At 39.9% G+C, this 26,202-nt stretch overlaps 1 protein-coding gene across 4 annotated transcripts in view; it reads right to left on the bottom strand.

Annotated features, from left to right (window-relative positions):
* USP9X (ubiquitin specific peptidase 9 X-linked) overlaps nucleotides 1-26,202 on the bottom strand; it is a 205,070-nt gene that overhangs the window by 149,530 nt on the left and 29,338 nt on the right. For all 4 annotated transcript variants that reach the window (XM_048864529.2, XM_048864519.2, XM_048864537.2 and 1 more), the window contains 5 exons: nucleotides 21,815-22,068; nucleotides 14,851-14,996; nucleotides 14,464-14,543; nucleotides 9,131-9,243; nucleotides 8,083-8,301 (listed from right to left, as the gene is read on the bottom strand). In XM_048864529.2, the coding sequence (XP_048720486.1) occupies nucleotides 8,083-8,301; nucleotides 9,131-9,243; nucleotides 14,464-14,543; nucleotides 14,851-14,996; nucleotides 21,815-21,910 (654 nt within the window). In that variant the 5' untranslated portion in view covers nucleotides 21,911-22,068. The remainder of the gene's footprint in view (nucleotides 1-8,082; nucleotides 8,302-9,130; nucleotides 9,244-14,463; nucleotides 14,544-14,850; nucleotides 14,997-21,814; nucleotides 22,069-26,202) is intronic.

Here is a 26,202-nt window from a genome sequence, read left to right as displayed (position 1 = left end):
TGTTTTTTTGTTTTTTTTTTAAAAGAACTGTCTACATTACTTACAACCCAAACTTTACAATCTTGTACTTGAGGATAAGAAAGGCAAAGCGACTAGAGATAGGTCATAAGTGAAGCCAGTTAGTCTAAGTCAATTTCCCTTGTCAAAGCTTTAAAAAAAAAAAAAAAGCATATAGTGAAAATTAAATTAGATTTTAAAATTTCTTTCAAGTTTTAACATCTATGGTGTTATTAGTAACAAATAAGGAAAAATGAAGGTTATACACTTGCAACCACAACTATTTGAGATGCTTCTTCACATTCACATTCTTGGGATGTGCCAACAGTGTAGCTTGGACCAGTGTAAACTTCTATTAGCAGTGCCCTTTGGAGCACTCTTGTACCTCCCAATGTTCAGAAAAAGGGGCCATAAGGGGGCAGCCCAACTACCCCAGTTCCTTCCAGGGCCTCCTCAGGTCCAAAATTATAACTGGGACTCTGAGAAAGAGGGGAAGGTGAGGAGTGTGAATGGGCAGAGGCTCATCTCAAAGAACAACGGTTACAGATTAGTAATCTTCACTTCTCTGCACGGTCTCTGCACATTCCCAACTCTTGGGCATTAGGAAGACAGTACTTTGATTGATGGAATGAGGAGGCCCAGTTAAATAAAAATTGTAATATTGATTTACCAAACTGTGCATCTGAAACAGATGCCAAAACAAAGGAATAATGTTTTGTGAAAGTGTAACTCAAGATCCAAGAGCAGCTCCACAGATTTCGAATATGGGATTATGTCTAAGGCAGGCTCTGGAGAAGGCCTTTGAGTGCTCTCTCAGCCCTTCTGCAAAATGAAAACAGTGTGTTTACAACATTCTTCAATATAGAGTCTAACCTACTTAGAAAGGCATTAGGATGTGATTGCTTTTATTCTCTCCCCATATGAGAAAAATAGTCCAGGTGATTTCCTGTTTTCCTTAGATCTAGTAAATGGAAGGCTAATAATGTTCTCTTAGCATCGAAGGTGCTTCCCCTGAGTTAGACCTAAGGAAAAATACTGGCAAGTTAATGGAAAGACAATGTGGCCTACTGGCTAAAAAACTGAACTAGGACTCTTGGGACCAGGATTCTAGCCCCAGCTCTGCCACTGGCCTTTTTGCCTCAGTTTCCCCATCTGTAAAATACACCGATCTACAGATGAACAGTACTATGTAAGCGATAAGTATTTTTTATTTAGGGACTGGTTGAAATGGAATAGTTACTATAGTAGGGACAAATTTCAGATGTGGATGAAGAACCACTTTATCTTTGTGAAAGGCTGTACAAAAATGGGGGGAAGTCATGAGAGCTCACTCTCTTAGCGGATGTGATAGGTATACTAAAAGCGGTCTTAACTGAATAATGAAACAATGAACATTCTCTCATGGGTTCAAAGGACGTTTTGTGAGTTGAAGTAGTACTAAATTGAGGTCCCATGTAGGTTGAAGTTCTCTAAACTTCATTAACCCCTTCCAAGAAGTTTTACTGTAGCATAGGTGAATATAGTCTTTTACCTAATGGAGTAGTGATGAGCCAAGATGGCTGCAACATGTACTTTTACCAACAACGTGAAGAGTCCATTCTAGTTTACATATTTATATGGACCCCATTACCATAGTATCTAAGGCCTGGTCTACACTTAAATTTAGGCCAACATAGCTATGTCCATCAGGAGTCTAAAGAATACAAACTATAGCTATGCCAACCCTAGCCTCCGGTGTAGATGCAGATAGGTCAATAAAGAACCTAGCGACTGTCACACGGGGAGGTGGCATTCCTATACCAATAGAAAAACCCTTTCCATCAGTGTAGGCTGCATCTGTATTATGGGGTTATAATGGCATAATTACAGTGCCATAGCTATACCAGTATAGACCCCATAGTGTAGACGCTTACAGTCTCACAATCTTTCACTATATTCATTCTTACACCACCGTCAGGTAAGGAAGTACTATTGGCCGCATTTTACAGATCGGTAACAGAGATTAAACAACCGACCCAAGGTCACATAGAACATTTGCAAAAAGAGCAGGGAATTGAACCTGTTTCTCTCAGGTCCCAAGCTAATGCCCTAATCAGTGGGCCATCTTTCCTCTTGAGTCTCAAAAATTTCAAATCAAGTACATATAAACTGAATACTAATTGAAGCTGGGTTTATGGTATTATTGGTTGCCCACAAAAATAATCTTTTCTACTGTTATCAAAACAGATGAGGTGACGACTTCCTAAAGTTTAACAGACTCATGTACTTTCACTTAACAGGACAGTTCTAACTCTGTCAAAGTCATATGGCCCATGCTGGCAAGCAGAGACAGCATGGATCCAGATAACAAATCTGAACTCTCTGCTGGGTCAATAATTTTGGAATTGCAGGAAGAAACAGTAAATTGTCCTGTGACAGTTGCAGTATATACTTCTGGGGAGTGTTTCTGTGTCACTGCGCATGTGCTGAATTCATGTCCCCTGCAGATTTCTTTGCTTCTCTGTAGAAAAATTACTTGTGGTGGCGAAGCAAGGGGAAGCTGCAAGAGCGGTCAGGCACCCCTCCCCGGCAGCGCAGGCAGGTTGGTTTGGGCACCAGTAGAGACGTAAATCACCAACAGGAAGTGTGTGCGCGCGTGTGCACGCACACCCCTCTCACTCAGTATTGCGGCATGCTTGGCATGGAGGGGCAGGGCTTTGGGGTGTTTCTGAGAAGGTAGGTGTAGGGCGCAGGCTCTGTCCCCTCAGACAGAGCACAATGTAGCAGCCTGCCTGCATAGTGAATTATTTCCACTGTCTTTGTGAATTCCCCAGGAGTATAAAACAAGTGTAAAAGTTTTAAGGCTCCTTTACATTGTCAGAGTGGTATAAAAGACAGTGTGGCCTTATAAATGCTTGTGGTGCTTTAGTGATTAGGACTGGTCTAAATTTTTGGACTGAAAAAATTTCCTATCAAAATGCGCTCCATGAATTGTTTGCTGCTGACATTTCTGGAGATGGTCAATAGCCAATATAAATTGTGTGTTCGATTCCCCAGCCCTTATCACTTGCCTATATTGTAACACTGAGCATAGGACTACATATATTTGTTGACTAAACTCGAAATAAAGGTTGAAACCTAGCTACATTACTATTAGGCAAGGGGGGTTGCTCTCCACTCCCATTCTCTATCCCCTATATTGTAGTTTAAATAAATTACTGAAATAATTGACACCAGAGTGACCATATTGTGTTATTTTGACAAATAAAATATGCAGAATTTTGCAGACTTTTAAAATAAGTAAGTATATCCAAGAATTACTATTGTCTCCCACAGGATGGAACAATCAAAATCATCTTGGCTTTTCTTGTTTAATTTCCCCGAGAACTGTCTGAATTAGATGTGGAAAAAGGTGGAGGGAGAGAGAACTACAATGCTTTCTCCACTCTAGAAGAAACATTTGAGATAGGCTGGTTGTCTGCTCTTGCTCTGGAGCAAAACCTTTAGATATTTGGAGCTATATTTTTTTGCAAATAAGACTCTCTCCAGATAGTTCCACACAAGGAGATGATGTTCTTGAGTGACCAACTCATGCTAAATGTGCAAGTCTCTGCTGATCTGATAGTATATTGTCCTTGTCTTTAAGGTGGACAGCTACAGGATAAATCTGGTGTATTATGAACCACTCAGAGAATTTTGGCCTCTTTGCACAGCTAACTGGAATGTGCTCCCCCTGCTTCTTCATGTGAAATATCACTGTAGTATTGTTAGTAACTACTTGAATTATTCTGCAAAGCAGATGGGGGAGAAAAGAGCAACAAGTTGGGCTCTGAATTCCTAATTATATAACACTGATATGGAGCTTTTTCTCCCATAAATTCCAGTGACTGATTCTTAAATTCTTGCAATCAGTTCCACACTCCAGACTGAAAGAGTCAGAGGTGGCTACGGAAGACAGAGCTGGGTTGTTGAATGCAACTCCTCTGAGGACATTGTGATGTGCAGACCACCATATGAGGGTTAGGGATACATCCTAGGTAGTGTCAAATTCATAAATATGTTGCCTATATTGGGCATATATAGCATCCTGCTAGCCAGTGCTGTAGAAGCCTCATCTTTAAATGAGTTTATGGAGTTACGTATGTCACTGAAGTCATAAGGCCCACCAAACTAAGGAAGAACACTGTTTGAAATTAATTTTCCTGTAGTACTTCTATTGCTATAAGGATTTTTAAATACCTTTCTTCTGGAAGAAAAACTGTATATGAGAGTCCATAACAGCCCAAATAAAAACTATAATCTGGATTGGAAATTGTGGGTCTTCCACTTTATCTTGACCACCAGTGTTTGGAATAGAGTCATGACTGTGTCATATCTTTTGCTACGTCCTTCTATGGCTCACTAGGATATCCTCAATCATCCAAACAAGTAGACATGGATGCCCCTACACTGCAAATGTGCTGCTTCCATTGAAAGGCACTTTGTGAACACGTAAGGTGCCGTAGACATGCCAAATAGACTTTTGCATCGAAAATACTTAAGGTTGGTTATGAGAAAACATCACCACCAGTACAAAGATATTCTGAGATGAGAATAGGTACCCTCTAAATCAAGAGGTCCCAAACCAAGCGTAGGTGGATAAAAAAAGGATAATCGCAGCTAGGATAAGGATGAGGAATTTGAACTTTCTAATGAAAGAGTTAGCTTCCAAAGGTATGAAAGGGGTTGGGAGACATCTACAATTCTTTGAGATCAGAAAATACAAGAAATAAAATCCCTTCCCATGAAACTCTTTAGGAACTTCCTTTATGGCACCTGACACTACTAATGAATGAGCTACATGTTGGAGAAGATGCATCAGTCGGTGACAGTACTCCAGGTATTTTAGAAAAAGGAGAGTTTGTTTCTAAATGAAGGGCAGATAACTAATATGTTTTAAAAACTCGTCTGTAGTTCCCATACATCCCTTCAATCCTGAGGCTGAAAGGCTTGTGCAGAGATTGACGATGCTGAAGATCTCCCCTTCACTTGTGGTTTCTAGGATTTACTTCTCTGCTGATGAGGAACAGAAGGCTTTTCTTGGTATTGGTTCCACTGCAGTGAACAGAAGCAGAAGCTGGGTATGGTTATCACTGGTTAAAAAAAACACTGGGACCTCAAATCTTTTTAGTTGAGGACTGAGCAATCTTGAGACCTTGTATCACTCCTGGTATCTTTCATTTTCAATAGAACCTTGTCTGCTCTACATCTGAACAGCCCCTTCACCGTCAAACAAGAATTTTTCTACTTGGTTCTTAGCTCCAGAAGGCCAGATGAATATAACCAAGAGTACAGCTTCAAAATAACTGTGGATGCTACAGCTCCAGAAGCCACATCAGAAGCAGTGAAGTATGCTCTCAAGGAGTGCTTAGCAACTAACTGATCTTAGCTGCATTGGGCATTGGCCAGTTCTCTGGTCTTCCAGCACTGACTGAGCAACACAGTGCAGTTTTGTCCCATAAGTAATAAGGGAGAACTCAGAGTGTCCAGTTTCTCACCTTCTGTATCTGAAGGAGTACTGTGGATTTCACCCCTTCAGCAATTTGAACCACCACTACCAATGATTCTGGAACTGGAGGGGTTTAAAAGAACAAAAAACCATTAGGAGACAGTTGATATAATTTATCTATATTTTCAGAAATTGCCAGTCCTTCATTATTCTTATTCACAGACCAGGATAGATGCTGGATTTAATCAGATAATTCTGCCTGCTATAATAAACCATCAAGAACTGATAAATTAATCTTACTCCTAGAGATGAACCCAAAGTATCAGAAAACAGGTTTGTAGATTCCTTTAAGATTACCAAAGGGATAAACTAGAGCACCTTCTGGAGAGAAAAAAAGATGGATGCATCCACAATGTCATCCAGCGAAGTATGAAAATCCACATCCATATCTACATTGAGAGGTTCAACTGGCCTCTAGCATACCTGGGATAAGTAAAGGAGACTGCTCCCTTGATATCACAGAGTGACAGATCTAGGCAGGGTCACTCCAGTGCAGGACATTTCTCTTCAACTCTTTTGGAAGAAGGCTCCCTTAGGAGCTGTCTTTTTTTCAGTCCTTTTAAAATCAGGATAATACAGAAGGGAAAGCCAATATGGTGACAATGCCCATAGTGCTACCTCCCAGTTCTACCAGTAACCAATAGGAAATTCCAACTCAATTTCTGGGTGAAGGAGGGTGATCTTGGTCAGAAAGATTGGAATCTAGAAGTTCAATAATGCTTTCTAGGTCTCCTGATCCGTTCCCTGGGAAAGTAAGAGCAGAGAAAAGCATCAGGCCAGTAGTTGAGACCTGATTCTGGATCTGGGTGTGGCTCCAAAGCCCAGTCTGAGGAAGTTTCCAAGCGTGACAACAACAGCCTGGTAAAGCAAAAAGCCAAAAAAGAGATTAGACTTATTAGCTTGGGGGAGCTTCATACATCTCCCAGGAAATTTGTGTAGCTAGGGAAACTGATTACACCTTGAAAGAATTTTTCTTTATTTCTAAAGAAGAAAAAAGGAACCAGCCTCACCACCTTACACTTCTTTTCTTTATATCTAGAATTTAAAGATAAAGAAATGTATCCAGTGCTGCATAAGAGGCCCACAAATCCAAAGATACACAAATTAGGATGTTCCAAGGGTTCAACACAATGAACTGAGCCATCATGGTAACAATGGATCCAAGAGAAACTGATAGTTACACGAAAGTATCAGGAGCCTTATCAAGCTTACAATGAAGTTTCAAGCACGGAATTCACGACTTCAGATCCAGGGCAGTTTGAAGTTATGTAATAAAGCTTTGGTCCTCTATATGCTGTGGCTTCTGAGGTGGGACCTTATGGATATGCTTTTGTACCATCATTGTTTGGAATTGAAAGTACTTAACGCTTACGAGTATACCCCACAGTGTCTCTTTAAGTAGAGACTGACACTTGTGAAGCCAAATATTTATGCTCAGTCAGATTCAATCTTTATGAATCTTCATGACCACTATCTTTGGTTTCACTCCAGCCAAGGAAGCAGATACCTGCACTCAGGCTGTGCAGTGCTTTTTAAACCCTTTGAAGATAGGAACTCACGCTGGTTTCCAAGCACTTACAGATGTCTGCATTAGGAGTCAGAAGGCTTAGCTACTAAATGCTTAATTCTGATGCTATTTTCAGGCAAAACTACCTCCCTCACAAGCAGACCAAAACAATACATACAACCAAAACAGGAAAAACAGCAGGGCAAGAAGCACATCTCCTGAACCCTGGTTTCTTTGTCTTTGGTTCTAACATATGGTACCCAGGACCAAAGCCAGGAGGATCTTTAGGCAAAAAACAAGAAGAGCTAACAAAATTAAAATGGACCACATTAGGAGTGATTCATTCCAATTAGTTTGTGTCCAAGGTCTCAACAAGGCTCCTGGTCCATCTGCTATTGTCAGAACAAATGGGGGTAGTCACTACTCCATGCCCCACCTTGTAGGGCTGCACCCTCTGAACAATCAAAGCCAGGAAGAATGGGGTAGAGGCATGAGAGGATTCCAGTGGGCTCTACTACTAGATGGCTCCCCTGGTCCAAGCTGCACCATTGCCACATCCAAAGAGCGTGAATGTGTAGATGTCACTCAAAGACTAACTCTGCTTTTGACAATATGATTTTTAACCAGATGATGCATCTTTACAACCCTGTTACACCTACAAAATCAAAATGATATGAAAAGGGAAATCCAGTCACTCTAGCAAAGACTTCTGGCCAACTAAAGCAGTGAAACTGACATTCCAAATACAAAAAGAAAAGGAAAGGTTTCAGAGTATATGCCAGCACTGATCACTGGTGGGTACCTCACCATGGGGACTCTGATTGTGGAGCAAAGATTAAAAACATGAGGAAGAAGGGAAAAATATTGGAGAAGCTCTTACAGTCACAAGGCAATCAAATATCAAAACAAAAAGCAGCAAGTCTTATGTGGGTTCTTTCCTCCTAAATGATTTTTCTGATTGGATTATGAGTGATTTTGTTTAATTACAAATATTAATATGGACTTTAGTTTTAAGGTGTTAGGATTTTAGTTTGAAAAAATATCAATTTACCTTTGGTGATCGTGGGTCAGGAGGACGGGCGTAAAGTTCATCTTCAGCCAGCTGAACTCCCGCAGGAACTGTTTCAGAGGGACGTGTACCATTGTAGAGATGAAATTTGCAATGTGGATTTAAGGCCATTGCAAGAAGTTCAAGAAGAGGAAACCAATCTTGGGACAACTTGGCCACACATAGCTCTACTAGACGGTGAGTGTTGTTAATAATACACCTCTATTAAGAAAAAGATATTTAAAAGTTTTGGCAGATGATTGAAATGTAACAAATTATGAACTGTATTACTGCATTCACAGAAGCAAAGTTACAAAACTTTGTTCTTTGCTTCCTCGAAAATTTTGTCTGAGCTGAAGCTTCTATGCCTATTTTCATAATTGGGGGAAGGGGTTAAAATAAAATCTGAGCTAATCTTCTCAGTGTTTGAGTTATCAGTGGGTAGAAGAAATGCATATCTTTTCTACTTCAATTTTTTTCCAGACTTATTTACTCACCAGTAACTCCACCACCTCAATTTTGGCTAGTACTTAATGAGAGGAAAATTTTAGTGTTTAAGAAGTCGTTAATGAGCATGCACAAATCAGCAAAGTTTCTAAAGGGTTTACCAAAATCTGAAGACATAGCTTCATGCCCCTGAACTATATAATTACTCTGGGGAGTAGAAAGGACATAGACGTGTCCACCATAACCAGGAGCCCAACAAGGGGTTGCACTGATAAACGCAGGAAGGGGACCTTGATACCTCATCATACCAGGCCCTACGTTTGATTTTTTTTCAACCCAAACTTCCTCCTAGCTCAAATGTAATCTCCTACTAACCCAATCTCTCTCCCTTCACCACTCGCCCTACAGGTCAGACCATGAAGCTGTGAGGAGTGAAGAGAAGGAAGGAGAAAATTTATTTCCCATAAGTCATGGAGTTGTGCAGAACTGTCAGAAAGAAGAGGATTTTCAAAAATTGTTCATGGCTGCAAATAAGCAGATGGCCTCTGCAGCTCCATCACTGTTTAAAATTATTTGCTTTTCATAAAATACAATACAAACTTACATGAATCTCAAACTTCCAGCCGCTCACCGCCTCATCTGTAAGGATTTTTGTGAAAGATATTGTTAGCCCATCTCGAAAAAATCGCTGACATGCTTCACTTTTAACATCAAGGCCTGTTTAAAAGAGAAAAGGGAAAGATCAGTTAATATACTCCACTTTACTGGTTGTCTACAATGCTCACTTAACATTAAGAAGAGTCATATTTTGGACTTACACTTTTCACATCCAAGGATTTCAAAGTGCTTTACAAAAAATGAAGACCTAAAACATTGAGTAGGTAGCTATTATCAAGCTCCTTTTATAGACTGATAAACAGGTGGGGGGGGGGGGGAGGGAGGGGTTCAGTGATTTTACTACTGGATAGACAGTGAATCAGTAGCAGAACTAAAAATGAAACACAGCAGCTCCGATTCCCAGTCTCCTACTCTAACCACTGACTTCTTCCTCCCTATTTTTAGATCTCAGCTCTTAATATTTGAAGAACTTCAATATACATTGAAGAGTTTCAGTTGTAGATATTGCCTAATGAAAGGAATATAGCCATGCAAACTAAAAAAAGAATAGCATTCTAATGTCAGAAAGTGTCAAAATTCAGTACTAGACATTAAAATTGCCAATTAATTTTCTCTTCTCCTATCAAATTTCACTTAACATTTCGGCTTCAAAGTTTTCTTTACATGACAATGTAAATTTTAATTTGGTGAAACTAATTAATTCCCAAAAATTGTTTTTGATAGAACATCCTTTTAAAAATAGTATGTCCTATATTTAAATTGCTTTAAAAATTGTAAATGTTTTCTGCTCCCTTGAGACTTAAACAGTCTTTTGGGCATGTCAAATCAGAATACAAAACCACAACCCTTCCACTCCTTTTTCATTTTGTACACACTTGTGTTTTGTCTCTTCAGTTTGCTGGTAGTGGTAAAAACCAGCTTGCAGGGTACATAAGCAGAGTCATATTTACAATATAGACACTAAACACCCATCTCTAGGCCCAACATCCTTGAGACATGCAACTGCAGAGAGCCTGATACAATGGCTCTGAGAGGGGTGGACTTCCCCATACAGCTCAAAGTAGTGTTAATTCTAAGACCCACCACTCTGGTAGGTCTTACCAATACTACCCCAGCAGAAGACTGTGTGAGGCAGGAAAAACTAGAGTTGGCCCTCCTCATTCACCCAAACAGATACACCTGCAGGGGTAAATACTAGAGGGCCCCCTTGCAGCTCCCCATGCCTCTCCAAGGAAGGGGAGGAGAGGAGAAGCCTAATGGTGTTCCTGCACTGAACTCACTCCAAAGCAGTACCTGAGAGCTATGCTAATGAAGAAGACAGGAAATGAAACTGACCATCAACGAAAACAGTGAAATCGACCATATACAAAACAAACAAAAAAGGAGGAAAGAAAAATACTGCACTCTTTCAGTTATGTTAGCCTTCAGGGTTACTTGAAACAGTACGCCCCAAATTTTCACACAGAAATGTAATTTTTAAGTTGACATTGTCCCTTTAAAGTTCATTTTTCATTTGAAAATAACTCAGTTCTGGGGACAGAAAAGAAAATATATATTCAATGTATTGAGTCACACATACATTGAATACAACAGTTTGCAGAAAATGAGTTCAAACCAATTCATTCAGGGAAATCAATGGCCTGTATTATTCAGGAGGTCAGACTAGATGATCACAATGGTCCCTTATGGCTTTATCTACAAATCTATGAAAAGAGGAATTACGTGAATATAAACTATTACATTAATAGCCAAGAGGTTGTATCCTGCACTGTTATTGTGCAGGACATGTTTCATTTTCAGTCCTGAAATCACACTCTTTATGCAATATGACATGTCCAGCCTCAGAAAACATTGACCAACCAACCACAGGCAATACTGGGGACCCAGAAAATATATAATTCCTGTTCTATTCAGTCTAGATGAATAATGGTCAAGGAAGATACACTTTTCCCTCCCCCACAATTCAACAGAGATTCAAAGAGGCACCCAGAAAGAGCTCAGTTCAGGGAGCTGGCAGTAACTCCTATATTTGAGTTGCCTAATACCCTCCATTATAAAATATTCTTTAATTCTTGTGATCTTTTGTGAGAAACTCGAACACCTCCACTGCAGCAGGTCTTTGAATTTCAGCAGAAATAAAGGGTTGAGTTATAAGTTGTTAAAACTTGACATTTCCTTTCCTCTTGCTTGCACCAGTCAGGAAAATGTTAGCAAAATGAAAAAATAACTGAACATGAACATTATAAAGAACCAGGTCCATACCACAAAATCATGAGCTGAGGGAGCACACACCATAATGGGAACACCCAGCAGCTGTCAGACCAGCTGTAGCAGGGGTTTTATGGGGGAAGCAGAGCATAAGAGCCAGGCATAATTTTTAAGTGTGCTTCTTTTTTTTGTCATAATATATGTTATATAGCTCTATTATTAAAATTTAATTTTTGGAGTAGCTGCCACTATTCAAAAATAGTATCCCTGATTTTAGTTATTTTATAATTATTCAATAGCGAGCTGATAGGTACCATTCTTTCAAAAAGTTGCTTCTCCAATCTCAGAAAAACCTCACACAACCACCCGAGTGCCTTTTTAAACTGAGAATATATTCTCTCCCTGAAAAAGAGTTTTCTCAAAGATTAAAAATAAAGTAAATACCATCAGACTGCCAGTGCCACAAAGTATTTTAATGGTTCAGTGATCCTCCTCCTATGTTACTCTTTCCCCCAAATTAGCAGGAGATAATACCAATAAAACCACCTCATCTTATATAACACTCTTCATCAGTAGTTCTCAAAGTCACCTTACAGATAAGGACTCAGAGAGATGAAGTGACTGGCCCGTGGTCGCACAACAGTGGCTGAGTCAGAAACAGAACTCAGATCTTGAATTCCAGTCCAGTGCTCTATCCACTAGGCCACACAGTTTTTCAAAAAACATGCAACAACAAAAATAGTTTTGTTGTGTAATAGTCTAGTGGGCTACCAAAACAATATCTGGTTCCTCTGCTCTAAAGTTCTGGTGAGCTACAGATCTCAGTGCAAAATTACATCAATGCCAATTTTAGGAACACAGTTATTCAATTTCAATCCCTTCTTCCAGTCCTTATCCTCTCTGTATCCATTCCACCAGATACCATTTGGATTTAAAGTTTAAGTCCACATATGGGTGGTAAGGTACCTAAACTCATAAAATCTCACTGAAGACTTACGTTTCCAGCAGATTAACAGAAAGGTTAAATCATAACAACAACAACAACAACAAGTCATCATTCTTGGAGTATATTGCCTCTGCATTTCCACACTTTCGAAGTTCAGAACCATTTAGCAAAAGAGTGCCCCACTTCAGAACAGCTAAGAACCTCACTCGTGAATCTGACTGTTCAGAGTTATAAAAGGGACAACAGCCTCAGCCATCCTCCATTCTTCAATGAGTGGGGAAAGATGTTACTTGTGTTGCCTACATGTACACACTTCCTAACAGTTTCTGGTAACCTCTCTTTCCCTTGTGGGAAAGTAATCTGCAGCATAAACTCCAGGGGTGGAATGACCAGTGGTAATTAACAGCAACTGTAGAAACATATGCCTAAAATTGATATTAGAACTAGCGCTAAATTCAGCTTAGAACATATTATATAAATGGAGCTCCAAATTGCAGCTTTGCAAATCATCTTCAGAAGGGTAGGGAGATGTGTGAAAAAGATTTCTCAGACTGATAGTCAAATCTGTTGCCTTGTAGTGGAGTGTGTAGGTGTTGTCCGCAGAGCAGCTGAAGAAGCTTTCTGTCTATATTTATTTGCTACACTACTGACAGTGTTGTGATTTTTTAAAGACAGACATAGCTGCTGCCAGCACCCAAAAACTCCTCAAACTAGAAACCAGAGGATTTCTTCCTACCAGCGTGCTGCAGCAGCAGACCCAAAGATGTAGCTAGTTGCATCTTTCAAATTTTTTTTGAAAGGTAGCATTTGTATTGTCATTGAACAAATGTGACCTCTTGAAAGATCTTCTATGCTCACCTGAAGATTTCAGCCAGGCACACATGTCTACCAAAAGTCAATGGTCACTGCAGTCCCAGAGAACAGATCAACTGCACAGTAAGACGTGTGTATCACATCCAACCTTTGGTCTACGCTGCAATAAAAGACGAACTGCATGGCCACAGCTGGACCCGGGTCTGCTGAAGCTGGCACCCAGGGGTCAGGCTGCAGGGTTATAAAACTGCAGTGTAGAAGTTTGGGTTCAGGCTGCAACCTAGGCTCTGAAAGACCCTGTGAATTGGGCGTGCCTCAGAGCCGGTCTTGAGCCCAAACACGTACATTGCCATTTTTTGCCTCACAACCCAAGCCAAAATCCATTAACCCATGCTCTGAGACTCCGTAACAAGGGATTTTTATCACGGTGTAGACATACCCTAGATATTTAGAACACCACAACTTTTTTCTTGAGCAGGTGCTTCAAAACAGGTGACTAACACTCATACAAAATAACTCCTGCAGGCCAGAACTGCCTGCTGACAACAACCTTTATTCCTTGCCAATTCTAGGAGTAAATATTTATCAGTGAGGTAAGTTCCTCCTAGTCCAACTATCCAAGGGTAAAGAACAGGCAATTTTATATTGTAATAAAAATATATATTTAAAACAGTACTATTCTTCCTCTAAGGCAGGGGTTCTCAAACAGGGGGTCATGAGGTTATTACATGGGGGGGGGGGGTTGCGAGCTGTCAGTCTCCACCCCGAACCCTGCTTTGCTTCCAGCATTTATAATGGGGTTAAATATATAAAAAAGTGTTTTTTAATTTATAAAGGGGATGGGGGGGTCGCACTCAGACAAACAATCATTAACTAAATCATTCCAATTGTTTTGGGTCACACTGTTTCTAATGGTTCCAAATCTTGTTTTCTAATATTATCCAAAGTGTCTAAATGTAGATTTTGAAGAAATGTTTTTAGCAAGGTATTTGTCAAAATTTTTCTGAGAAAAAAAATTAAACCTCAAAGTTTAAAATATAAGAATTTGTCAGGAAAATAGACCTGATCAGGTCTGATATGCAGGTAAAAATACAGAAAACAAGTGGGAAAGGATCAACAAGACTTATTTTATAGCTGTGGGCTCAGTGTTCCCCAGTGCTTGAGTCAAGGTAGAAAATTCATAGCTATGCTGTTTTCAAAAGATCTATGCAGCTTTTCATGCTGATCCAGGATGTGGGACTCTTGGATCTCAATTTATTAAAGAAATAAAGCTCCAACAGGGACATGGAGGACCTTTAAGGAGTTAGATTTACACATTCCTCTAGGAACCATTCATTGTATTTTCTACTTACCTTTTTTACTAAGATCAATAGCAGCTTCTAGAAGAACTTCTAACTCCCCTTTCGGCAACACAGGAACAACCCATCGAGGTCTGAATTTTTAAAAAAGTACTGCATTTTAATTAGGTTTCTGAAAAGAAATTGAAACGTATCTTCCCCCTCATTATGCCCTTAGGTTAGGATAAAAGTGTAAAATCTATTTTTAACCCACTAAAGAGGGCTCAACTTTAGAAAAAAAACCTCACCAACCCCCATCTCTTTTCTTATTTCCCCCCCAAATCCGCAAATATGCAATCTAATACATGAACACAAAGCCAGACCCATAAATTTTGATGGCAATGTTAAGAGATTTTACCTATAACCCACACGATTAGGAAGAGTACATCAAACTTAAAGTACCTGTTGATCATGTCATCCAACTTTGCCAGATCTGTGTGTGGAAATGCGGGCTCCTCATCTTCAAGTTGGGGTGGGGCATCCCCTTGACCCTGCTCATCAGGAGGGGTAGCTGGGGAATTCTCATTGGAAGAATCAGGTGAAGAAGTCTGAATTAAAAACATTTCAATGATTTAAATTAAATACTGTATGTACAATATTCATCCTACTTCTCAGATACTATAGTAGATGTACATCATTTACTCTTGGCTTCCTTTTTTCCCCTTGAAATTTCATTTGAATTTTGAAAGCAAACAGAGAATGTCAATAAAATGTAAAAAAAAAATCTTTAAAAAAAACACACCACCACAAAATATGACTATTTAAGGCTTTTAGAATTTAACTAAAATTATTTATTAGTCCAATTATATATTTTATTTAGTATTCAAGTAGTCTAAAAACAATGCTAGTTTCCTGGAATATGGAAAAAGGTGTCATTTGAAACAAAGTTGGTCCATGATTTTGTTGTTAGTGGACCAACTTTCTATTTCTCATTGAAAAGGCCAAAATCAGGGCTTTGGGAATTCTGTGCATGAAAGAGTGTCTTAGCGAAAAGGAGGGACGCTCTTTGTGCAAGTAGAAGGTCTTCAAAGATGCACGAAAGAATGGAGGTGGTCTGTCCACAATCATGGAAGTGTAGGGAGATCAGGTGTCTCATTTCAAGATGGACAATGTCATTGGGAGTGAGGAGCATGCATGTTGAGTGTCAAGTGTAGAGAACAGCTAGCAGAAACAGTGCAAACTGCAAGGCTGAGGCAATAAATCACCTCACGTATTTATGACAAAATAAGGCAACTGCCAATACACACAAAATCTGTTTTATATTGGACCGTCAGAGTTTGTAATACAATCTGCCACCTAGTTTGTCTTGTGACTTTCTGAAAGGCTCCCCCACTTCTAAATTTATCGAGTGTAAAATTACGGAAAGCAATGCATAGTGTGAAGACTCAGCTATACACGCCTTGCTCGATATATTCCACCTGGACTCCACAAGTCAGGAGCCTCCCTGAAGGGGAATGTTGATTTGGTGCATGGCAGCTAGATTGTACTGAATCCAGCCAAGATAGCTGGCTCACACTGAAACAAGATTGAATGAGCAATGGTTGGCAAGCATTGCCACTATGAATTCTATGCCCTGGTTGGGTTCTCCTGGTTGTGTGGATCACAGATAGTTGATAAGACAAATTACACAGGGAGTACACATGTCTTCCACTGATCATGAAGAACCACATGCTAAAGATTTCTATTTATATAACCTGTTTGGTGTTGGTTATACCCCTGCTCTCTCTTGTGGGAATCTGGTACCTGCCACCCAAGCCTTGATTTTCTTTTAATGTGACTATTGTTATTCCATCATCTACTGTTTGCCAGCTGCAGGAAACAATTTCTTTACTTGTCCAAAATGCAGCACATATGAACTTAACATTACCTCCCTTCCTTCTTACAGCAGTTGCCAATAAATTACAAACCACCAATATTAAGCATGATTTATATCAAGCAGGAACCTTGATTTAAATCTACTTTAGTTATATTCCTAAAAAGAGATCAATTCTAACTGGTTGGTACTACCATTTAAACACGTTGATTTGCAATTAAACAAAGCCTTTACACTGAATTTGGTACTTATTTTTGCTACCCAGGATGACATTTATTTAAGCAATTATATCACTCAACATATTTATTCATAATCTTAATTTTTATATTTTTTCAGTATGTTAGAAAATGATGAGGGATGCATTTCTTTATTTACTAGATAACTTTTTTATTCCAAATTCATCATCTCAAAATGCATCTGGATGGAAACTGACATTCAATTAAAAACAAATGGAAACAGCACTTTCAAATTGTTTTTATTAGTTAAAACTAACTTAAATGTGCTGACACAAGAAAATAAGATTATCAAATCATGTTTTTTTTAGTTAAAATTGATTTATTAAACAAAAGTATTAACTGTACTTAGTGAGTTGATTTCTCCTCAGAGCATTCTGTGCCAAAAAAACTAAGTTCTGTGCACAATATTTTAAAATTATGCAAATTTTATTTGTCAAATAAATGTGGAGGCTCCAGCATGGCACTGGGGAGCAGAGGCCACCGACTGCACAGAGGTGGGAGATCACTGTGCAGCTCCCCACTGGGACATGGACTCAGCAGTGAGGCTTCACCCGACACCGACACAGCACAAGGACCGAGCCTGCCCCAGAAACCCCTCAGGACCCTGTCCCTCTGCACCAGGTGTGGGCAGGCAGGCTCAGCAAGGCAGGATCCAAGTGTGGAGGGGCCTAGTGTGGGGAGACCCAGGGGTGGGTTGAGACGGTTCTGGGTGGGGCAATCTGGGTGCCAGCAGCTCAGTGGGGGATCCAGGTGCAGGGGGTGGGAGGAGAAGAGTGTCTGGATTTACAGCGGTATGTTGAGGGTTTCTGGGTGCAACAGTAATGGGACTCTGCAGGAGGATCCAGGTGAAGGTGGTTGGGGCTCAGCAGGGAGGGCTCAATGTGTGGGGATAGAGCTTGGCAGAGGGGTCTGGGGAACTCTGGGGGGAGGGTCCAGATGCTGGGGGAGTGGGGATCAGTGTGGTGGGGATCTGGGTGGCTCGCCAGGATGGTCCAGGTGCAGGGGGAGTGGGGCTCATCAGAAGAGCGGGTGGGTTGAGTATGGGTGAGGCTCAGCAGGAGGGTCTAGGTATGAGGGGTCTGGCTACACTGGGGTTGGGCAGATAGGGGAGCAGCTCCCTGTACAGGGATCCCTCCCCCTGCAGCTGAGGAGCGATGGGTGCAGGAAGCACAGAGGGTGGGGGGGGGGAGAAGAGGAGGAGGAAAGAGAGAAGAAGAGTTGGCAGAGCTTCCTGCAGCTGGGGAGAAATCTGGGAGTGGCTCTGACCCAGCTCCAGATGCCATGCAGGGGAAAAGGAAGTCCCATCCTCCCCAGCCCAGCTGGGACTAGCAGCTGAGCCCGGCACAGGGTAGGAGCCCCCTGCCCCACAGTGATTTACCTCTCTGCCAGCTGCCCTGGGCACCTGAAACATACTGCTGGGGAGGATCACATGACTGCTCTTGTGGCTTCCCTTTGGTTCCCAGACAAAAATTTATTTTTCTGCAGGGAAGCGAAGAAATCTGCAAAGGTACATAAATATCGCACATGCGCAGTGGCGCAGAACTCCCCCAGGAGTAAAGTAGATGAACTGTGTCATCTTGAAAGCCTAAAGACCTTTGAAAATCTGTCCCTGTCCTTCAGAGTTTTACAATTAGATCTCATCCTCTTCCATTTTTTATTCATAGACTGAACGTTTTCCTGTTGTTTCCACTGTTTTTCAACTTTGAAAAAACGAGGAAAATATTCTCTCTGCACCTGCTACCTAAACTGAAAACAAAAGTAATACAGGCGAAAGGTTTTCTGCACAACAGAAACAGAAAGTACTTACATCTGGAAAAAAAAATACCAACATTTGCTCCACTGTAAAGACTGAAAATAATATACTTAATACCGCATATAACACTAACATTTAAATAGCTTGCGTTGACCTCAAAATTTAAGATGTTTTCCCCAAAACTGTATACATACTTTAAAAAGCAGTACCTTTTAACTTATTAAAATTGGGAAGGGCTCATTGATGCAGCATTTTATTTCCATTTTAATAGTTTATATAGTAAGTTTAGAACTTCCGTTTGTCAATTTCACATTTAAAAAGAAAAAGAAATGTATTTAATTTAAAAAAAATAGTGAAAATTTATTTTTAAAAACAGATTTTTATCCACCCTGCTTTTCTGACACTAAAAAGTATTAAATAGTTGAAAGACCAGGCTTGGTTGATATCCTTCTCAAGAACTGTAGTCCTCTTCAAACTACCTCTTGGTTCCATCACTTGCACTCTTAATTAAATGCCTAAGTATGAACTGAGGGACCTAATTTCAGACATAAATGTTTTAATAACTTAAAATGTAATTAGCATATTTTTACACTCCACTGCAGTTTTCCTTTGACTCAGGGTTTCTTAACTCTTGCACAATTACAATTTCAACTTTAATACAGCATGAATGTAGTTTCATATAGTCTCTTCTTAGATCAGAGTTTAGTCTTCCAATAATGCCAATAGAAAAGTAATTTTAAAATTAATTCAATCAACAAAAAATATGGTAAAGATTTCATTACTTCAAATTTGAACTAGGCAGTGGTCCTTTATTTAAAATATTTGTATTTCTGTAGTACGCATAGGCCTCCATCAGAATCAGGGTCCTGTAAATTAGGGTTGCCACTTTTGGTTGGACGTATTCCTGGGGGTTTCATCATATGACAATCTTTAATTCCTGGAGATACCAGAACAATTCTGGAGGGCTGGCAACCCTAATTGCTGCACTGAACATGCTACATAAAAATGAGACAGTCCCTACTCCAAAGAGCTTTCAATCTAAAGAAAGGACAATATAGCAGAAGGTGCAGAAACATAAGAGGAGGTGAAAGAACAATCAATGCTTTCTTTCCTGTGTAACTTGGATCACTGAAATTAAAAGAATTTGTAAGATCACTTCTTTTTTTTTTAATATTTGCTGCTAACTTTTTGCATTTCCATGAAGCAGAGCCAATCAGTGGAATTCACTCTGATTTTCATGCACTAGAACAACACTACAATGTTTGGGTTGCAAATACTTCAGGGATGTTTTCAAACCAGTAACAAATGTAAATGAAAGTAATTTTAACATTTCTATTTGTTTTGAAAAAATCATTACACAAAAACTTAAGTTGTCTGAGCATAAACTTTCTGAATCTCACATTAATGTCCCTCAGCATTCTAAACCCCATTTTATTATTTAACTTATAGTACTTAGAATCTTAGCCATATTAAGTTGCAACCTTCAATTCCCTTCACTATTTGGTATGGTGAAAGCCAAAGTCAGCCCATGTGCTAACAACTTCAATTCTGACACAAGAGAGACAGATTTTAGTTTAAAATGCTTTCAGTCACCTATATCCACTTGACCAACAACACAGGAAGCCCTCCTCGCTATTCCTGAATTTTAGATCCTGATTTATCTTCTCCACCACACTCAAATCTACTTCTCACTTGTTCTGTTTAAATTATATTATTTAAACTTTCATCAGAAATGTTGAGTAATGAAACTGCAGGTTGGACAAAGATACCTTAGCTAAAGAAAAATTCTGTATCATTTACATTTGTGCTATTTTTATTCCCCATAATTGGGCATTAAAAGTCTAACAAGTATGTTCAGTAGCATATGTTTCTATACATTGACCTATTAATTTGCTCCAAGTTGCAGACGACCACATCTATAGGTGACAAGATAATTCAAACTTGATGCAATCCTTGGTCACTATGGTGAGATTATGATCAAAGATGCCAGTTATGAAGGTGGATTTTGACCTGGATTTCTCTTCACTAAGAAGACTTCATATTCACAGCTGTTTTGTAGTCAGATCATTTTTACTCACTAGTGACATGGGTCAGATTGAAACCAAATTAGAAGCGACTCTCCCTTGCCTTGTCTACTCCAGCCTCTCTTTTCCTAAAATTTCCTATCATTCTTACTACCAGAGCAACTCTATTGGTAGAAACAACAGTGGGGAAATATGAAGAAAAAAAATCTAAAGACAAGGCCATACTCATTACCAATGCGTGAATCACTGAAGATCCATCTGCCCTAAATTATTCATCAAAGGAACATTGTCAAGTTAAATTTGAAGCAAAATTTAATGTTTGCAAAAAAGCTTTAATGCAGCAGTACCAGACTTTTCCACACTGTTTTTAAAGATTCCAGGGAAAAAAGTTCTGAAATTTGTTATAGTTGTTTGAAACTCTGAAAAGGGGGAAGTTATATAACTGACCCTTACTACTCTGAGAAGGGCATTTTCAGGTAAACAGGGATCATTTTTTTCTATTCTCCATCTTAAGATCAATAGGTCTGCTGACAGTGGGGATTTTTATAGCAGTGTACGTTCAAGGAGGGCAGAATTACATTAAACTATATACTGGATTTAAACCAATTATCTGATATGAGAGGACTACAACATGAAGCCCTCTCTTACCACAGGCAACTCTGGCAGATATCTGGACCCTCAGCTTGTAAATCCTACAGAAGGTGTGAACTGCCAATGCTTTTCAACTTACAGCATTTGGAAATGGACCATTCTGATTCAGTATACTTGAAGAGTTCAATCCGTTTAAGGTGACAGGTAAGTTAACAAAATGGGTCCAAGTCTTGCAGAACTGCTTAATGAAAGGAATATAAATAGACCCAGGGTATGCTAGAGTTTCTTTCAGACAGACAGTTTCTGCAAGAAAGACAGGAGAACTATTACCTGTGACCTACAAAAGATGAAGCTGATCTCCAGAATAAAGCTTAGGACACTCCTATGTGTTACTTTACCCAAACAAAAGATACAGCACTGCTCTTCTATGCAGAGGGCCCCCAATTCTGAAACCATTCTGGTGGATGTATCAGCCATTAAGGCATCAATTTTAGTGAATGAAAACAGGTCTCTCTCTTCCTCAGGAGAGGGGAGGGGAAGGAAGGGTCAAAAAGGTGTTTCAGAGTGCTGAGTATCAAGCTGACATCACAAAATCTGAGGTAGGTGAATCAGACATGGCTCTGAAGAAGCATCTGACATCCTAGTATGCAGATTTCTTGCCCCAAGTAAAGACACCTGGAAGGACAGCTTACTTCATCACTGTGGATTTTATCTAAAGGCAGCACCTTCTGCAGTACAGGGTCTCCTATCACCATACTGAGGCAGTTGTTCAGCAGTGACTCACCTACAGACTTCCAACAAAGTACAAACTAGGCCTGACCCTGCTTCAACGGGTCATAAAATCATACCCTAAGGAGATTTTGAAAGAATTACCTGAAAAAAAGTAATATTGAATGCTGCAGAACTATTGTCTTTCTAGACAGCTTTACTAACAGCATTAGCATCATACCTGATTCTGTTGGAGGGGCGGCTGAGACTGTCCATCAGGAGCCTGGCCCTGGCTATCATTCCCTCCTACTGGAGAGCCACGGGTCGTGGCTGTCATACTCGACACAGGGCAGATCTTTGCAATTTTGTCTGCTTATGTAGTTGTCGTGATAGAAGAAATTATAGTCCGCTTAATAAAGTTGAAGTACCAGCATAGGTCTGCCTTAAAAAGCTCCAACTCAAGAACAAGCCATCTTGCAGAGACCATTGCATAACCTGAAAGAAATAAAAAATATTAGAAACATACAAATTTATTTTAAATCCACATTCAGGAAGAAACCAAAGTATCAAGTCAAATACAACTTTAATAAAGTAAGAAAACTTACTCCTTGCCAGTGAGTATAACTAAACATTTACTCATTCTTGACGGAAGACAACATTTCTAATAGTCTAACTATTGTATGCTACATGTAATGCTATACGAGGATTAGCATCAAGAGTATTCAGAAACTGAAATCTGGACACAAAAGTAACTTCAGCCAAAACCCTCCAAACCACCAGTAAGGGATCCAGTAGTTCTTTATTATTTGCCTATTCCAAATATGCTGATATGTTACAATAATAATTCTTTATTTGAAGTTTTCTATAATTTGCTGCTTATTGCACACTTTTTACTTATGCTTCTTTTTAACTGCAAATAAACCTCCAATTTCTGCGTTTTATACTGTTCTTTACCTTTCTGATTAGCCATACCACTCATTCATCTATTACGCAGCAGCAAAAAGTTAATTGTAGCCTTGACAACTGTATTTTAAAATTCTTTCCAGCTTTCTACTATTGATTACCTAGCTGTACTGTTGAATTCCAGCCATCTTATTTAACTCATTCTATATGCACTCATTCTGAATTTCTAGAGTTAAAGCTTACTAAAGGGGTTCATTTGGGCCAACTGGAGAGTCTTCAAAATCTGAACCAGTGTAAACTGATGCAGGGATGGCTCTCTGAATCTGCAAATACCCTGAAATAGCTGAGAGGTCTGAACTGCCCATATGCTATGTGGATTTCATGGAAGGGTTTATTAGATCTATTACTGAGTTATTTTGCTTTTGGGTTCTGTTTACTTGTATATTTATACTAAAAGACTGTCAAATATGTCCTAAGCTCTGAATGGACACTCATATTGTAGAGTACTAAAAAACAGAAATATTCACCTCTACAGCATGTTAAATGAAGTCTAATATGATAGTTTAAATATAAATATTTCACTGTTGATCAAAGCTCATAGCAAAGAGGGATGAACATACAATGAAGATAGGCACAAACTATGAGTAGTAGAGCTGGTCAGGCATTTGTCAACTATATATTTGTGTCAGAAAATGCTGATTTGTCAAAACCAAAGCTTCTGGCAGAAAAGTGTTGGTTTCAGGGAGAAAGAAACCACCCCAGAATACCTAATGCCCCATCGGTGAGGGACTCCCCCAGTATGTGGAAGACATCCGTTCAAATCCCTGAGCTGCCTGATTCAGACCAAGGACTTGAGCCTGAGCCTCCAACTTTCCAGGTGAGTGCCCTAAAATCATTGGGCTAGAGAGTTTCCATCAGTGACTCTGGCCTAATGTGACCTAGTTATACAGTAGAACAGCTCCATCAGGAGAGAGAGAAAAAAAGGTGGAGACAACAGTTCAAGTCCCTGGTCTGAAACAGTCACTGCAGGGATTTGAACCAGTGTCTCCAAAATCCCATCAAGCTATCAGCTATTCCGAGGTGGGGAAATCTCACTCTCTTTTTCACAAAGAATTTCAATAAGTCTCAGTTTTGTTCCACGCTGAAATGGAAACCCACATTGAAAATTCAATTTTTCACAGAACAAATGTTTTCCAGCCCACTCTAATTATGAGTGGAGTCCCACTTTGGCATATTGTTTTGGTATGGCAAATGGGCAGAACTTCGTGGACAGCTCATGGGACAGGACTCTTAATTTTTCTAATTGCACCCTTGTGGTTTCCAGATCACACCAGATAGAGTGTTTTGGATACTACACACACTACCAAAAATGAGTCCCTGAACAGAGTCAAGGGACAGGACCTTTTTCTTTCCAGCTGGAAGACAGGAAACAGCTCCACTGTCCTCACAATCTGCTTCTGAAAAGGAATGGAACTTCACTATCTTTCCTCTCCTTAGCTTTCTGGCCTTAACGGAACCACAACATAACCTTGACTACCTGAATGACAACATGGTAGGATGATGATTTTCTGAACAAAATTAAGGGAATTTTCAATGTAATAGACACTGGAGACAATCCTTTATCAGACAGTTTTTGGTAAACTAAGCCGCATAAGAAACAAGTGCATTTATTTTAGTATAAGAGATACATACATGAAGTATAATATTTCAATGTGTTTAAGGTTAAGGAAAGTATGCTTCCCCCCCCCCCCTCTCTAAATATTGTGGATTTCTTGAGCACCTTCCACCCAAGATTCTCAAGCCTGGTTTATACTTAAATTTTAGGCAACATAGCTATGCCAGTCAGGAATGTGAAAAAAAACAACAGCCTTGAAAAAAAGTTACGCCCACCTAACCCCCAGTATGGATTTATTTCTGTCAATGGAACAATGTTTCTGTTGACCTAGCTACGATCACTTTGGGAGGTGGTGTTCCTGCACCAACAGATACCCTTCCATTAATGTAGAAATCTCATGGGGACTATAACTACGCAGAAGCTCATCTCAAGTAACTCCAGTTACTGGAAAGTAACCACCATATCTTTTTTGAGAAGCCTCTGCGTATTATCACTTGTGGGAGTTTAGCGAGCAATACAACCCTTAGGAAAGGGAACTAAAGAATTCTAGATAAACAAGGACAGAGGTTTTGTCAGCAGAACTGACAAAACAGGCAACAGCTCTGGATAGTTGGGTATACTTAAAGGGGCAATGAAAACTCCCCGACACTGCTGACTATATACCTCTTTGGTGTCATGTCAGAAATTGAACATTTGAATTTGGTCAGCAGGAGAAACCTTAGAGGTCAAATAGCTTTCAGCTTCAGTATATCGATGTGGAGCATCATTCACTGAAAAGTTCACAAACCTTGAAAAGGATACGATCAAGGTGAGTTTCTCAGTCTACTACTGAAAATGTTACTGCACTTGACAATGGAGGGGAGAAGAGAACTAGATGATAGCATGTCTGTTTGTCCTTTGTTTTTCCCGCATTAAAGCACAAGTGTCTTGAGTCACAATGCCTAGGGCCCTATGAAATCCACATTAAAGAGAACACAGACGGAATCAAAACACAGAACCCAGTGCTGTAAAAAAACAAAAAATCCATGGCTGGAGGAGCTCTGTTCCCTCACCCATTCAAGGTGGGATCCAGGGACAAGGTTCACTATACCCCAATGTCCGGTATTGTAAAGGGCGTTATAGTGAGGGTGTACCGTATATGTGTTTTTGCCCTCTTCCTTCTTCAAAAAGCCAGTCAGAAAGTGAAGATGGCAGGCACACCATGATGGTCTCCCCTGATGTAATACACACAAGATGGAATAGCTGGTTTCAGGCAATAAAATCATGCAGAGCACACTGATCTCTACCAGGACTTTTTTGAAAAAGAGAAGTCATCAGCACAGGCTGTGACAAACCTTTAGACATTACCTAGCAGTCAGGAGAAATCAGACTTGCTGAAACTTAAGACAGCTTTCATATCTGAAGCTTGTCCCAAACGGATAACAGCACCAACCATCCTTGAGGATACCCACTGCCCTACAGCTGCCTTTGCTTTCAATATTATGGAAGACCTGAGGTCAGTCTTGATTTCTGAAACAGCCAAAACCTGTGGGTTTGGTGAAGATACATCCAAGAGGATGACTTTTTTTTTTTTTTTAATGGAGAAGAGAGAGAAATACCCTGGACAATCTACATGAAACCTATCAGCTTTCTTTTACCAAAATCTCCAAACACTGTGATGTCCATACAGCAAAAAACATGTATAATCTGATCCGTTTGTTTGATCCTTGGCAATCGTTAGACATGCAAAACATTGATCAGTACAGCCATACACCATCTCTTGCCCATCCCTCACCAGAATTGTGTGAACAAAGGTTGGTGTTTCTGTGCAGCACTCAGAATGAGCCCAACCCAGATCCACTGGATCTCTGGCGCTTACTGGAAGATAAGAATGTAAGAACAGAAGAACCACCATACTGGGTCAGACCAAAAATCTATCTACCCTAGTATCCTGTCTTCCGACAGTGGCCAATGCCAGCTGCCCCAAATGGAATGAACTGAACAGGTAATTATCAAGTGATCCGTCATCCTGTTGCCCATTCCCAGCTTCTGGCAAACAGAGGCTAGGGACACCATCCCTGCCCATTCTGGCTAACAGCCACTGATGGACCTATCCTCCAAACTTATCTTGT

Source organism: Caretta caretta, chromosome 1, assembly GCF_965140235.1.
Source record: "Caretta caretta isolate rCarCar2 chromosome 1, rCarCar1.hap1, whole genome shotgun sequence".
Taxonomy (NCBI): domain Eukaryota; kingdom Metazoa; phylum Chordata; order Testudines; family Cheloniidae; genus Caretta; species Caretta caretta.
The sequence above is the reverse complement of the archived record's forward strand: the minus strand, read 5'-3'. Positions and strand labels throughout refer to the sequence as shown.